The 16,066-nt window shown below is 44.6% G+C and overlaps 1 protein-coding gene and 1 long non-coding RNA gene across 4 annotated transcripts; one reads left to right on the top strand and one right to left on the bottom strand.

The window, feature by feature from the left end:
• The first annotated feature begins 2,664 nt into the window (after positions 1-2,664).
• Positions 2,665-9,020, top strand: CATIP (ciliogenesis associated TTC17 interacting protein). Of its 2 annotated transcripts, XM_036915743.2 has the most exons (10): positions 2,665-2,715; positions 2,862-2,954; positions 3,299-3,499; positions 3,741-3,796; positions 4,462-4,548; positions 4,725-4,892; positions 5,921-6,045; positions 6,829-6,905; positions 7,206-7,294; positions 7,514-7,864. In XM_036915743.2, exons 1-10 carry the CDS (start codon positions 2,691-2,693, stop codon positions 7,739-7,741), a joined length of 1,149 nt encoding a protein of 382 aa, XP_036771638.2. In that variant the 5' UTR covers positions 2,665-2,690; the 3' UTR covers positions 7,742-7,864. The 2 variants fall into 2 exon arrangements, with proteins under 2 accessions (XP_036771638.2, XP_057359541.1); XM_057503558.1 differs by lacking the exons at positions 3,741-3,796; positions 4,462-4,548; positions 4,725-4,892; positions 5,921-6,045 and having other exon boundaries at positions 7,514-9,020.
• Positions 5,207-7,679, bottom strand: LOC130684045 (uncharacterized). Of its 2 annotated transcripts, XR_008998171.1 has the most exons (3): positions 7,544-7,679; positions 6,808-6,918; positions 5,207-6,664 (listed from the first exon to the last, which is right to left on the bottom strand). It is a non-coding gene; the product is annotated as an uncharacterized LOC130684045 (long non-coding RNA). The 2 variants fall into 2 exon arrangements; XR_008998170.1 differs by having other exon boundaries at positions 5,207-6,918.
• Positions 9,021-16,066: the final 7,046 nt, after the last annotated feature.

Here is a 16,066-nt window from a genome sequence, read left to right as displayed (position 1 = left end):
GGGTTAGAAAAATCGACAACAAAGTGAATGTTGACCCTTCTGTCAGTCACTTTGTCAAATTGTTTTGTCCCCTAGCAGCCAGCAGGAACAGCCAGCACCAGAGGAGAGAGAATGGGGAGGAAAGGGAGAGAAGGGAACATGGTCCCCAGGAGATGAGGTCAGGCAGGTGGGAGTCCTATGCAGCTAGAGGGGCCTGGCCAAGAAGAGGGGAGGTGGTGGGGAAGAACTCCAAAGGGTAAAGGGCTGGGATACCCCTTATTAAAGAGTGACTAGACTATAATTCACTCTTTTTAAAAAAAAAAACTTTGTCCTCATGATCAAAGGATTTTGTCAGACTATGTAATTCACATATGAAAGCAATAGGGCTTGCTTTTTTTTTAGATTTTACTTAAATCTTCTGTCTTTATTAGCAATTTTATTTAGATATAATTTACATAACACAAAAATTCACCTTTTAAAGTGTACCTGGCAGTGGTTTTTAGTATGTGCACAGTTTTGCGACTTTCACCACTATCTAATCTTAGAACAATTTCATCATCCCAAAGAGAAACCCTGTGCCCATTTGACATCAGCCCCCACCTCCTGCCCCCACACTAGGCAACCACTGATCTACTTTCTGTCTCCGTAAATTTGCCTGTTCTGGGCATCTCATAAGAATGGAATTACACAACATGTGGTGTTTTGTGACTGACTTCAGCATGTTTTCAAGGTTCATCCATGTTGTAGCAGGTGTCGGTACTGCCCCCCTTTCATGGCTGAATAATATTCCCCTATGTATATATAAACCACATTTTGTTTATCCACTCATCAGTTGATGGGTTGTTTCCAGTTTTGGCCTATTATGAATAATGATGCTGTGAACATCTGTGTACACAATTTTATGTGGACAGATGTTTTCAGTTCTCTTGGGCACATAGCTAAGGGTGGAATTGCTAAGTCATATAGTAACTCCACATTTCACTTTTTGAGGAACTAACAAACTACTTGCCAAAGCAGTTGTAAGTTTTCTTAATGCCATTGATGGCCTGTGTGCAGAGAAAGACTTATTCAGAATTCCCTTTGACTTTTAAAAAGTAATAATTTCTTAAAATTAAGATTTTTAAAACATAAGCATTTAAAAAACTTTTTAAGTTCAACTCATCAGTTGTATTCTAATTGTAAATTTAGTGAATGTAATAACATTTAAGGAGACTTTGATTAATAATTGGTCCTCTTTTCAAAATTAAAACCGCTTTGGGCAGTGTATGCTGTATTTATTCATTCCATATATTTCCTTTATAAAAGTAATTGATGTTATATGTCAATGATACCTGAAAAAAGCTAGAAAAAAATTAAGTAAAATAAAAATAGTTCAGTTCTCTAAAAAATAAAAAACTTAATAAAACAAATTGATTGACAAACAGGCTACCCAAGTACTTTTATTACAGTCTAATAAAAGTAAACATATTAATATAGTAAAATTTAAGGTTTTTTGAAATGTTTTTGTTCTACTTACAATCCAATAAGTAAGAATTTAACTTTAAAGTGCAATCTAAATCAGCTATTTCAACAGCCCAATTTTAATCAGAATCTCAAGGTTTATATTTTAAGTGCCTTACTATGCCAAATTACTGAAAACATTTCAAGAACTTAAATATCAAATATGCAGAACATAGCACCAAAAATATTAATACTGTTATTAATATTAATAATATTATTTGATTCTCTTAAGCGGTTCTACACATAATTCTATATCTTCCCAAAATTGATAAAAAATGACCTAATAAGAAGACATTTGAAGATTGCCACCTTCCCAAGTGATATGGAGGAGAGGACAATACCTAAAGCCTTAAGGGACTGAAGTTTTACATCAGAATTTCTCTTTTTTTGTGGCCCTATCAGGTTCAGCCCTTCTTACAGCCACTGTCATGCTGATTTCAACACTTCCAAGATAGGGATCAAAGAGCCCAGCTGCTGTTTGAGTCATATCGTAATTCAATTTTCAAGTCTTTATCACTACCCATATTATGGTACCACTTGTTTGGATTCAATGTATCACTTATTTACTGCTTCATTTTTCTCTGAATTCTCTCTGACTCCAGCCAGATTGCCTTGGGTTGAGTCCTGGCTCTGCCAATTATTAGCTGTGTTACCTTGGAAAGACAGTTAACCTCTCCATGCCTCAGTTTTCTTAGCCATAAAGTGGAGGGAGAGGAGTACCTGCTCACAGGACTAGTCTGAAGATTCCGTGAGATAATGTTTGTGAAGCCCTTTAAGCACTGCCTTCCGCGGGGAAGCCTGGCTGAAAGGTTCGCTGTGATTGGCATTATCACCATCACTGTTACTCATTAGGGCCACAAGGTGTAGCTGCTCACAAGGCATCTAATTGGTTTTCTGCATGGGAGGCTGTGTCAGTCTCAGGGCAGCAACTTCTGAGGTCATTCTAATGACCCATGTCAACCCCTTGCTTCTTAAGAATGTCAAATGCTCCCTCTCCAGGACAATAATATCTCAATAAGTGTGGGTTGAGCCCAGAACCCACAGTCGCTACCATTTCTTCCAAGGTCTGGGTGTTCCCTGAAATGGGTTGGTGGCCCTTTAAGAGGCGGTAGCTTACTTCCTGTTGCCATGGAGATGACCACACACACACACACACACACACACACACACACACACACACACACACACACACACCGGCAGACCCAGGCAGCATGTCCTCTAAAGTTCAGTTCACAGGTGGGCTTCTGGGTCTGGAAAGGGGAGGGGTATTTTCCCCCTCACAGTCCACCCTGGGGTGGCTGTGGGAGATTCTGCCCTTGGGAGCCCTGCCCCATTCCTGTCTTCCCCAGGGTCCGCCATCTCAGCCTTTCCTCACTCCATAGGCCCCAGAGCCAAGGACCACGGGCCCCCAGCCCAGGAGAGTCTGCCACCCCCAGTGGCCAATGCTGAAGCCATCCACTTCCTCAGCTCCCTCGGTGAGGTGGGGGTGGGGGGAGGGGGCGGAGGGCCCCGCGTAAGTGGGAGAGGAGGGAGAGAGACAGAGAAGGCCCAGGCCTGGCCCTGCCTCTCTCCCTTGATTCTCCTGGGACACAGAAGGACATGAGGCCTGCTTGTTGATATTCTTCAAGGGAAGACCCCAGGAACATGGGGGCAAGGGTGTCTTCCCCTGCTGGCTGCTGTTGAGGCCAGTAGAGGGGAAGCAGGGGCCACCAGGAGATGTGGGATTGGGGGAACTCTTGGGGCACCGGTGGCTGGGGGGTCAGAGAGCTGAGGACCAGGAGCTGGGGCTTTACCTGTCTCCATGGGACCTTCACCCCAGAGCAGAATGAGCTGCAGATGCTGTTCTTCTCCGAGACTCTGGCCGTGGTTACAGACACAGGGGAGCCTCAGGGAGAGCTGACCATTGAGGTGCAGAGAGGGAAATACAAAGACGAATGTGGTGTCATGTCGCATTGCCTCCTCGTGCACGCGTTTAGCCGCAGCTTCGTGGACAAAATGCTCTGTGGAAACTCCCTCCTCGGTAGAGTTCTGACACCCCCCTACCATTCTCGGGACCTTTGACTTTACCCTGGGACCAGCGTGAGGCAAAGAGGGTGTGGGGGAGGAGGTTAATCAGTCACGGACTCAAGACAGGAGCACCATTTAGTTTTGTCCTATGGCCGTACTATACCAGAGTCCTCCAGCCTGCACCGCCACCCTCCCTTCGTACAATCTCCAGCCCTGTCTCCCATGATGGCAGCATCCACCTCCCTCTGCCTCAGGCTATCTCTCCTCGAATTTGGAGATCAAGGAACAACACAGTCAAGAGTTCATCAAGGTATCTCCTGGGGTACCAACCAGGTGAAAGAATAGAGACCTGGGAGGGAGAGAGGAAGAAGGAAGAGGGTCTCAGTGGACTGTCCCCCCAACTTGCTCCCGAGTTACCCCACAATCCCCACCACACACAACTTGACGGCAAGCCATCTGGGGTACTGGAGGTCAACAACAAGTTGTTTCTGATGACCTTCTCCTACTGCACAAACTCTGCGTCCAACCCACCAGGGTACCCCTCCAGCCTGAGCCCAGAATCTCCCTGGGGGCCATGTGGGCTGGCCTTTCGCAAAGCCTGGTCTTCCCGAAGTCCTGTTACCTCCTTCCTCCAAATTCTCCTGCTCTGTGCCCTTCACACTCAGCCCCAGCTACTTCACTAACTTCTGGATTGTGACCTGTCTGGACATGGGAAATCACTCATGCCTAAGAACTTTTCTGCAGAAGAAGCCATTCCTATCTTTTAAAATTGGTATTCTGACGTGCAACTACTTTTAACTCTAAACTGCACCATAATAGGACTTCTATCCTTGAGCTTTCTACATACAGAAGGTTTTCTATCCAAATCTCCCCAGTTTTCTCATTTATAAAGGAAAAGGGACAAGGCGGCCTCTGGGGGGTCCTATCTACAATCTGGTGAGTCCCTGATCCTCCCCTCCATGCTCTGGCCCGCAGTTCCACATCCTCCCCATGGAGCGGAAGATAAGTTTGCTGAAGCAGGATGATCAGCTGGCCATGACCAGAAGTATCAAGGAGGGTGAGGTAGGGAACAAAGCCAGGTGGTAGCCATACTCTGCAGCCTCTGAAACCATGAGCAGGGGCCAGATTGTGACAGGCCAGGAGCCTGGACTGGGGACTCAGCAAGGACCATATGCCCAACACCTGGTTTGCTTGCCCTCCTTGGCTTGACATCCCTGACCCAGATTTGTCCTGAACAGGAAGTGAAGACCGAAGTGACGATTTTCCCCTGGCATTCAGTCACGGGCTTCATCTCCGAGGCTGCCAACCTGGTGTTGCTCAGAGTCATGGGCTGGCGGCAGATGGTGCCCAGCAATGCCCGCTTCCTGGCCTTGGACACAGAGGGCAAACTCTGCTATTCCACCTATGTGAGGGGTCTCCCTGGGCGGGGACTGGGCCAGGGGCAAACTAGAAGGGCGTGAAGGTGGCTGGTTGGGAGAAAAGACAGTTGTGCAGTGGAAGAGGGAGTGTGGTGGGGATAAAATCGGTCGTGATGGGAGGGCTTTCATGGGCAGGAGAAGATAAGGCTGCATTGCTGGATCAGGTGTGCAGCAGGTGGGATAAGAGGGGTGAGAAGGTGATGGAAGCAATGCTTTTGGCACAAACATCAGTCTAGGAAAAATAAACATAGCAGAGGTCTGCTTTTAAAGACACAGTTTTAAACATCAGGAAATACAACATCTCCAACTACACACAGATATTCTTTTATTATGTCTCAACCCTGAAGGGTGTTTTTTGTTGTCTTATTTTTTTTTTGGAGAAAATGTCATTATCAACATACCTAGGCTAGGACTTCTTGCAATATGTGATTTCAAAGCTGCACTACTGAACACACACTTTGGGCACCGATTTGACTGTAAATGACACAATACACAAATATGACAGAGTGATGTGTGTGACACATACAGGCCCATGTCATGTTCCCCCATTTCATTTGAAGCACACATTCTGTGTTAGCACCTTTCTCCCGATGGCCGGCCACCAGACAGGAGTTTAATTACAACAGGGTCCTCTGCCTGCAGCAGCGTGGGCCTGAGGGGCCACAAACCCCAACCTGTCACTCCTCAGTACCTGACACCTCCCCCAGACAGCCCAGCCCCCTAACCCTCCTCCCACTCACCCCTAACTGGTTGATCCTCATCCGTGAAACAGAATCCACCAACGTGGAGATGGGTTCGGGAGAGGTTGGGGCAGAAGAAGGGCAAACTTGGCTCCTTATGAGGGGTCCCCCAACTCAAATCTCGTGGCGCCCAAGGCTCTGGACATCCAAGGGTTGCTTATCACTGGTGAACAAGGAATGAAGGTGCAGGATGGAGAAAAGGACTGGGGGAGAATTTGGAGTGAGAACCTGGCGGACATTCACCTCACCTCCTCCCTCCATTTTGGTGGCTGCCAGGAAGGCCTGGGCTTCCAGACAATCCAGGTGGACCGTCAGCAGGCGAAAGTGTTCATTGTGGAGCAGACCGTTCACTCCACTGCGGGCATCCCCATGTCCTGCCAGTTCTTCCTGCTCTCTGATGGGTGAGCTCCTGATGGTGGGGCCCAGGGGGCAGTGTTGAGTAAAAGGAGACAGCGGTTGCTGGGGATACCACAAGGAAGAGCTGCTGTTGAGATCTGATGGCCCCTTGCTTTGTCCACCTCAATCACCCTTTCTTCATTGATTCACTCATTCTCCTGATCCTCCCAAACCACACCAAAGAATCCTAAAGGGCTGGGGAAGTCAACGCCAACTCCACAGGGCCTAAGGCATAGCTAAAGCAGTTGCCACAGGTGTTGGGTGTAATGCTGCAAAACACCAAGGTTTGAACAATTGGACACTTGATAAAAATCAGTGGGCTGGGAGAAGCACAGTGCCAAGCGGTCACCAGCAAAGCACAGGTACCAAATCATGAGAAAATCTGGGAGGGAGAGGAGAAGAATTTGTTGAAATTTCTGAAGAGCTATTGACATAATCATTACACTAGAAGAAAGGTAATCAGAACATTGTTGGTGCTCCTTATTTCATAACTTGTTGACTTGTTTCTACTTTGAGTGTCACACAGCAAGAGGCTCACAATTTTTTTAGTGCTTTTACCTCTAGGATCTCAGGCCAGCCCTAGAACATCCATATGCATCTCCAGGGGGATGAACAGCACCCAGTCTGAAAAACAGGAGCCATTATCTGGGCATCTAGAAATGAACAGACCCTGGAACTCAAAGACAAGTGGGGGGAGGCAGCAGTAAAGGGAGGTCCCCAGGATCTCTCAAGGGAGTGGGCTGCTCTGGGAAGGCCCCCACACTCACAGCTTCTGTGTTGCACTCCAGACATCTGGCCAAGAGAGTCCAGGTGGGCTCCCCGGGGTACTGCATGGTCACCAAGATGCCCGTCACGAGGGAGGCAGGTGAGTGAAGCCTCTGGCAGGTAGGAGAATGAGGGGGAGGTGAAGAAACCTGGGGTCTTCCAGGGCGCAGGGGCTGGACTGGGTGTGAAGTGGGAGCTTCAGATGGGGAAGCTCTGCCCTCCAGCCCCTGACCCCAAGGATCATTTTGTGTAGAAGCCCCTGTAGCAACCCCACCCATGTGGGCAGAAAAACCCAGGGTTTACACAAGCCTGCAATTTTGAAGGGAGTTCTTGGGCACCCCTCTGCATCTGAGGAAGTTTCTGGGGTCGAGGTATGCAGCCTTCCTCCCTCCCCACTCAGATGAGAGTGAGCCTGGCCCGGTATTTGAGAAGAAGCCCCTGGTGTGGGAGGAGGACCTGGAACTCTACTCCAAGTTCATGGACCGAAAGGTGAGGAGAGGCTGCAGCCAGCCTGGGGTCCCCAGTACCCCTTGAGCATAAATTCCCCCATTGGTGACTGCTCTTTGTGTCTGCTTGAAATACACACGCCTAGGAATGGGTGGTCCCAGAGTCCCTAAGCCCCCCTTGGAGCGAAGTGTGTGCGGAGGGATCCTGGGGCGCGGGTGTCCCGGTCGGCTCAGGCTCGTCTCCCCGCACCCCCCCCCCCAGGAGGAGCTCCGTCTCAGCCACGCGAACTACCTGCGGCACCACCCCGAGGCCCAAGCGCTCATCTCCGACTTCCTGCTCTTCCTGCTGCTGCGCCAGCCGGCCGACGTGCTCACCTTCGCCGCCGAGTACTTCGGTCCCTTCGCGCGGCGCCGCCCGCCGCCTCCCGCCTCGCTCTCCTCCCGCCGGCCCGGCCCGCAGGAGCCGCGGCCCAGCCCCGGCGAGGGCTAGGCGGCCACCCGGAGCGCCGGGCCGCGGGCGGGGACGGGGCGGGGCAGGGCTGGAACACGGGCGGGACGCACCCTGGAGGCGCGCTGTCCGGGCTGCGGTTTTGATGGAAATAAACGGGGCCCTCCAGACTCCGTCTGCTGTGGGAACCGGAACCTTCCTTGGCCAGACTCGTGTCTTAGCTAAACGACAGGAACCGTTAACAGCGTTTAACGAGCGAATTTAAGCCTTTTTCTCTAGATACTATTATTTTCAATATCCCTATTTTATAGATAGAAAATAGAGGCACAGAAAAGTGGAGAAACTTCTAGAGATCAGCACGTGGGAAGCCCGAGTCAAACCTGGAGGCTGGATTCCAAAACTCTCTTAGTGATAAGTTAGTGGGGATGGACAGGACGGGCTTCTTAGCACTCAGAATCAATCTGGACTCCACAGAGCACGCGGCCCGCTCCCTGTCTCCCCCACCCCACAAAGAAAAAGAGCAGACATTTGGGGGGGGGGCGGTCAAGATCACCACTGGCCTTGCTCATCACCTTGGAAGCCTCCCAAAATACCTGCCACCAGCTTACATTATCCACCTCCATCCTCCTGGTTTCCCGCTGACACACAGACTGCGAGCGGGGTCCCCAGTTAACCTGCTTCCTGAGGAAAAAAGGGTTAAGCAGGTAATCATCACCTCTTTTAGGCTCCTTGCTTAATGTCAGTCTGGCCAGTAGCTTATTTCTGCCCAATGCTGGCCATGGCTCAGTAGCAATAGTAGGCAAGTTCCCCTGAGGCAGCTGGTGGGGGCGCTGTGGGTGCAGGGCGTGCAGGCTCCATCCCTCCATCTATTCATTCATCAGACCTGCTAGGAGAGATTTAGGCACACCGGAGAAACTCTGCACCACAGGGGACAATATGAACCAACATCTGCAAGGCTGGGGGAGGGGCTTCCATGATGCAGGAATCCAGCAAGGAAGGCTTCATGGAGAACTATGACTTGACTTGAACCTTAAAGAATGCTTAAAAATATTTTTTATTGTCCCCTTCCCTTATCTCAAAAGAAATACATGTTCATTAGAGAAACTTACAGAAGGGAGATAAACCACAAGAAGAAAGTGAATTCGCCTCAATTCCTCGACGTAGAGACAGCCACTCTTAACATTTTGGCCAATAATCCTCTCTACTCTTTCTTCTATGCATAAAAGCGGCTGGTGTTTGTTCAGCATTTGCTCTGTCCAGCACTTTTTTAAAGAATGTTTGATCTAGTCTTTACAACTCCAAGAAACTTTAATTATTTTTTTTTAACAAACATGAAATAATACAGCAATTAATGCTCATTAACTGGTAATTGCTTACTTAACATTCTTGAAAAATTTCAAACATTATAGATGAAACTGGAATCTCCCCAGATTCCCACCCCTCAATCTCCTTGTGTTTTGGAACTTGTTTCAAGTGTTGTGACTGAGTCTGTTTCATTTAACAATATATTTTGAAAATATTTCCATGTCATTACAGAGTCTTCTATTTTTGATGACTCTCGATAATATAATCAATCTCCCCTCCTGCTACCTTTTCTTTTTTTTGTTGTTAGTAAAACACCTTTGTAGCTAAATCTTTGCATGTATCAATAATTATTTCCTTAAGGATACACTCCGAGAACTGTAATTGTTAATTGATAAGGATTTTGTTTGTTTGAACATATTGGCAAATTCTACATGTGTAGGATTATTATTAAGGATCAGATAACGCTTTTCAAGCAGAGAAAATAAGAGGATTAGGAGTAGAACTAGGAAAGTATGGTGTGTTCATGAACTAGAGCAGAGTTGGACAGCAGAACTTTTTGCAATGATGGGAATATTCTCTACCTGCAATGTCCAATATGGTAGACATTAGTCATATGTGGCCACTGAGTCCTAGAAAGGTGGTTAATGTGACTGAAGAACTGGAGTTCTGCATTAATTTTAACTTCAATTTGGCCACACGTGGTCAGTGGCTACCATATTGAACAACTGCTGCTCTGGAGAGTAAGGACTTCAATTCAATCAGGCAATCAGCTTAACAAATGTTGGGTTCCTTGCACATGCCAGGATTGTCCAGGGCACTGGGAGATCATTAGTGACAAGGCAAAGTCCCTGTCCTCACTATGCTTAAAGGTAGCAAGGGGAGATGGACAATAAACACAAAAGGCAATTTCATTTGTGAAATTTCAGAAATTTATGAAAAAAATGAAGCCAAGTTGTGGGTAGAAAGTGACTCAGGACTGTAAGCAATGGCCTTAAAGATGGCAGCTGAGAAGTGAGATAGAAACCGCTTGCCAAATCCACATATAATATGAAAATATAGCAAATACAACTAATCCTGAAAGAGCGACAAGGAAGAACACTGCGACAGACTTTCTACATCTGGGGAAAAGAGGGTACATCATGGAAAAGGGTAAAGTAGCAAAGCTGCAATCTGGCGGGACCCTAGCACTCCCCTCACCACAGCTCACTGGGAGGAAGAGAAATGGAGCATGGGTGGGGGTGGGTGGAGGCCTAGGACTGCTGAACACCCAGCCCTGGAGATCTGCTCTCGGAGCACAAACCTACATTACATGGTTCTCTGGAGATTAGTGGGATTGGAAAGCTAAAACAGGCAGAATACTGGGAGATACTGAGATTTCAGCCACTTGTGGAGAACAGGTACCCACAACCGGCCACTCTGGGACAAAAGAAAGGCAGGCACTTTGAAAGACTTCCCAACAGTGAGAGGGCTGCTAAAGGGGCAAGGGTTACACAGAGCTTGCCTCTCAGGAGAAAGAACAAGTGGACAAGATTGTCCCAGTGCACTCAGCCCAGCAGGTTAGGTACATTCAGGAGCTTCAGAAGCTCCAACCCCCTGGTTGGCAATGCAGTCCCGAGGCCCCCCACCACCATATCCAGCCTGCCACTCCTTCCTCCCTCCCGGCTGGCACCAGCTCAAAAAACTGCTGCCCTGCCATTGCACCAGGCCAGCTAGAGGGTGGCCCCACCTACACCAGCTACAAGAGCGTAGCATAGAGGCTTCTCCCTGCATGCTCAACCCACTTGCCCTGGCAGTGGAGGCAGACACTGCAGCTGGGAAGCAGGAAAGAGCTCTTTCCTCCCAGCAAGAATCAGCGCCGCTTGCTTGCAACCCCCACCATCGCTCCAGGTACTGAGCAGCTCCAGAGAGCAGAGCTTCTGAGCACTAGAGGGTGCCACCTACACAAAGTTATTATTCTATATTATTCACAACAAATATGAAATGTCAAAAGAACCTGGTACAAACCAAAACCACAAATACCAGAAAGAGGGACAAGTGAAACTGAAATCATCAATTTTCCTGATAAAGATTTCAAAATAGAAATCATGAACATGCTCATGGAGCTACAGAAAAATAGTCAAGACTTCAGGGAGGAATTCAAGGAGATAGAAGCTTTGAAAAATACAGTATCCAAAATGAAACATACAATGGAGGTATTTAAAAACAGATTAGATGAGGTAGAGGAGATGGTAAATGAAATACAATTAGAGAACAGGAATACAAAGAAACTGAGACAAAGAGAGAAAAAAGGATCTCTAAGAATGAAATAATATTAAGAGAACTGTGTGACCAATACAAATGGAACAATATTCACATTGTAGGGATACCAGAAGAAGAAAAAAGAGAAAAAGGGAAAGAAAGTGTCTTTGAGGAAATAATTTCTTAAAAATTCCCCAATTTGGGGAAGGAAATAGTCGCTCAGGCCATAGACATACACAGATCTCCCAACACAAGGGACCCAAGAAAGACAACACCAAGACATATAAAAATTAAAAAGGCAAAGGTCAAGGATAAGGAAGAATATTAAAAGCAGCCAGAAAGAGAAAAAAGATCACATACAAAGGAAAACCCATCAGACTATCACCAGACTTCTCAGCAGAAACCTTACAGGTCAGAAGGGAGTGAGTGGCATGATATATTTAATGCAATGAAACAGAAGGGCCTTGAACCAAGAATACTCTACTCAGAAAGATTATCATTTAAGTTTGAAGTAGGGATTAAACAACTTCCAGATAAGCAAAACTTGAGGGAATTTACCTCCCACAAATCATCTCTACAGTGTATTTTGAAGGGACTGCTCTAGATGGAAGTGCTCCTAGGGCTAAATAGCCATCACCAGATAAAATAAAACCACAGTAAAGGAAGTAGACCAATTAATTACTAAGCAAAAGCAAAATTAAATCAACTACCCCCAAAGTCAGTCAAGGGATACACAAAGAGTACAGAATATGACACCTAATATATAAAGAATGGAGAAGGAAGAAAAAGAAGGAAGGAAAAAAGAACCCTTAGGTTGTGCTTGAAATAGTGTACTAAGTGAGTTAAGTTAGACTGTCAGTAAAGAAGCTACCCTTGAACCTTTTGTAACCACTAATCTAAAGCCTGCAATGGCAATAAGTACATACTTACTGATAATCACCCTAAATGTCAATGAACTGAACACACCAATCAAACACATAGAGTCACTGAATGGATAAAAAAACAAGATTCATCTATATGCTGGCTACAAGAAACTCACCTCAAACCCAAAGACACACAGACTAAAAGTGAAGGGATGGAAAAAAATATTTCATGCAAACAATAGGGAGAAAAAAGCAGGAATTGCAGTACTTGTATCAGACAAAACAGACTTCAAAACAAAGAAATTCACAAGAGACAAAGAAGGACATTACATAATGATAAAGGGGTCAATGCAACAAGAGGATATAAACATTATAAATCTATGCACCCAACAAAGGAGCACCTAATTATGTGGAACAAATACTAACAGAATTAAAGGGGGAAATAGAATGCAATGCATTCATTTTAGGAGACTTCAACACAACACTCACTCAAAAGGACACATCAAGCAGACAGAAAATAAGTAAGGAGACAGATGTACTGAACAACACATTAGAACAGATGGACCTAACAGATATCTACAGAACCCTCCACCCAAAAGCAGCAGAATACACATTCTTCTCAAGTGCACATGGAACAGTTTCAAGAATAGATCATATACTAGGCCACAAAAGGGCCTCAGTAAATTCAGAAGGATTGAAATTGTACCAACCAGTTTCTCAAACCACAAAGGTATGAAACTAGAAATAAATTATGCAAAGAAAACAAAAAAGCCCACAAACACATGGAGGCTTAACAACATGCTTCTAAATAATCAATGGATCAATGAACAAATAAAAACAGGTATCAAGCAATACATGGAGACAAATGAAAGCAATAACTCAACACTGAAAAATCTGTGGGATGCAGCGAAGGCCGTGCTAAGAGGAAACTTTATTGCAATACAGGCTTACCTCAGGAAAGAAAAACAATCCCAAGTGAACAGTCTAAACTCACAATTAATGGAACTAGAAAAAGAAAAACAAATGAGGCCCAAAGTCAGTAGAAGGAGGGACATAATAAAGATCAGAGCAGAAATAAATAGAATCAAGAAGAACAAAACAATAGAAAGAATCAATGAAACCAGGAGCTGGTTCTTTGAGGAAATAAACAAAATAGATAAACCCCTAGTCAGACTTACCAAGAAAAAAAGAGTGTACAGACATAAACAGAATCAGAAATGAGAAAGGAAAAATCACTACAGATACCACACAAAGAATTATTAGAAAACACTATGAAAAATTATATGCTAACGAACTGGGTAACCTAGAAAAAATGGACAACTTTCTAGAAAAATACAACCTTCCAAGGCTGACCCAGGAAGAAAGAGAAAATCTGAACAGCTGAACAGACCAACTACCAGCAACAAAGTTGAACTGGTAATCAAAAAACTACCTAAGAATGAAACCCCTGAACCAGATGGCTTCACCACTGAATTTCATCAAACATTTAGTGAAGACCTAATACCCATCCTCCTTAAAGTTTTCCAAAAAGTAAAAGAGGAGGGAATTCTTCCAAATTTATTCTATGAGGCCAGCATCACTCTAATCCCAAAACCAGACAAAGGCACCACAAAAAAAGAAAATTATACATCAATATCCCTGATGAACATAGATGCAAAAGTCCTCAAAAAAATATTAGCAAATGGAATTCAAAAATACATCACAAAGATCATCCATCATGATCAAGTAGGATTTATTCCAGGGATGCAAGGATGGTACAATATTTGAAAATCCATCAACATCATCCACCACATCAACAAAAAGAAGGACAAAAATCACATGATCAAATCCATAGATGCTGAAAAAGCATTCAACAAAATTCAACATCCAGTCATGATAAAAACTCTCAACAAAAGGTGTATAGAGGGCAAGTACCTCAACATAATAAAGGCCATTTATGACAAACCCATAGCCAACATCATACTTAACAGCGAAAAGCTGAAAGCTTTTCCTTTAAGATCAGGAGCAAGACAAGGTTGCCCACTCTCCCCACTTTTATTCAAAATAGTACTGGAGGTCCTAGCCATGGCAATCAGGCAACACAAAGAAATAAAAGGCATCTAGATTGGTAAGGAAGAGGTTAAACTGCCACTGTTTGCAGATGACATGATATTGTACATAAAAAACTCTAAAGAATCTACCCCAAAACTACTAGATCAAATATCTGAATTCAGCAAAATTGAAGGATACAAAATTAATACACAGAAATCTGTTGCCTTCCTATATACTAACAATGAACTAGCAGAAAGAGAAATCAGGGAAACAATTTCATCCACAATTGCATAAAAAAGAATAAAATACCTAGGAATAAACCTAACAAAGGAGGTGAAAGACCTATACCCTGAAAACTATAAGACACTCAAGAGAGAAATTAAAGAAGACACCAATAAATGGAAATACATCCCATGCTCATGGATAGGAAGAATTAACATTGTCAAAATGGCCAACCTGCCTAAAGCAATCTACAGATTCAATGTAATCCCTATCAAAATACCAACAGCATTATTCAATGAATTACAGAAAATCATTCTAAAATTCATATGGAATGACAAAAGACCCCAAATAGCCAAAGCAATCCTGAGAAGGAAGAATAAAGCTGGGGGTAATACACTCCCCAACTTCAAGCTCTACTACAAAGACACAGTAATCAAGACAATTTGGTACCTGCACAAGAACAGACCCACAGATCAATGGAACAGAATAGAGAGCCCAAATATAAACCCAAGCATATATGGTCAATTAATATAAGATAAAGGAGCCATGGACATAGAAATGACAGCCTCTTCAACAACTGGTGTTGGCAAAACTGGACAGCTACATGTAAAAGAATGAAACTGGATTATTGTCTAACTCCATACACCAAAGTAAACTCAAAATGGATGAAAGATCTGAATGTAAGTCATGAAACCATAAAACTCTTAGAAGAAAACATAGGCAAAAATCTCTTGAATATAAACATGAGCAACCTTTTTCTGAACACATCTCGGGCAAGGGAAACAAAAGCAAAAATGAACAAATGGGACTACTAAAAGTAAAAAGCTTCTGTACAGCAAAGGGCACCATCAACAGAACAAAAAGGCATTCTACAGTATGGGAGAATATATTCATAAATGACATATCAGATAAGGGGTTGACATCCAAAATATATAAAGAGCTTGTGTGCCTCAACAACCAAAAAGCAAATAACCTAATTAAAAAATGGGCAGAGGATCTGAACAGACATTTGTCCAAAGAAGAAATTCAGATGGCCAACAGGCACATGATAAGGTGCTCCACATCGCTGATCATCAGAGAAATGCAAATTAAAACCACAATGATATATCTCCTCACACCAGTTGGGATGGCCACCATCCAAAAGACAAGGAACAACAAATGCTGGGGAGGATGCAGAGAAAGGGGAACCCTCCTACACTGCAAATAGGAATGTAAATTAGTTCAACCATTGTGCAAAGCAATATGGAGGTTCCTCCAAAAACTAAAAGTAGAAGTACCATTTGACCCAGGAATTCCACTCCTAGGAATTTACCCAAAGAAAACTATATCCCGAATTCGAAAAGACATATGCACCCCTATGTTTATCGCAGCACTATTTACAATAACCAAGAAATGGAAGCAACCTAAGTGTTCATCAGGAGATGAATGGATAAAGAAGATGTGATACATATACACAACAGAATATTGTTCAGCCATAAGAAGAAAACAAATCCTACTATTTGTAACAACATGGATGGTGCTGGAGGGTATTATGCTCAGGGAAATTAGCCAGGTGGAGAAGGACAAGTACCAAATGATTTCCCTCATTTGTGGAGTATAACAACAAAGCAAAACTGAAGGAACAAAACAGCAGCAGACTCACAGACTCTAAGAAGGGATTAGTGGTTACCAAAGGGGAGGGGTGGAAAGGGCAGGTGGGACAGGAGGG

This window comes from Manis pentadactyla, chromosome 6, assembly GCF_030020395.1.
Source record: "Manis pentadactyla isolate mManPen7 chromosome 6, mManPen7.hap1, whole genome shotgun sequence".
Classification (NCBI taxonomy): domain Eukaryota; kingdom Metazoa; phylum Chordata; class Mammalia; order Pholidota; family Manidae; genus Manis; species Manis pentadactyla.
This window is presented reverse-complemented; position numbering and strand designations above follow the sequence as displayed.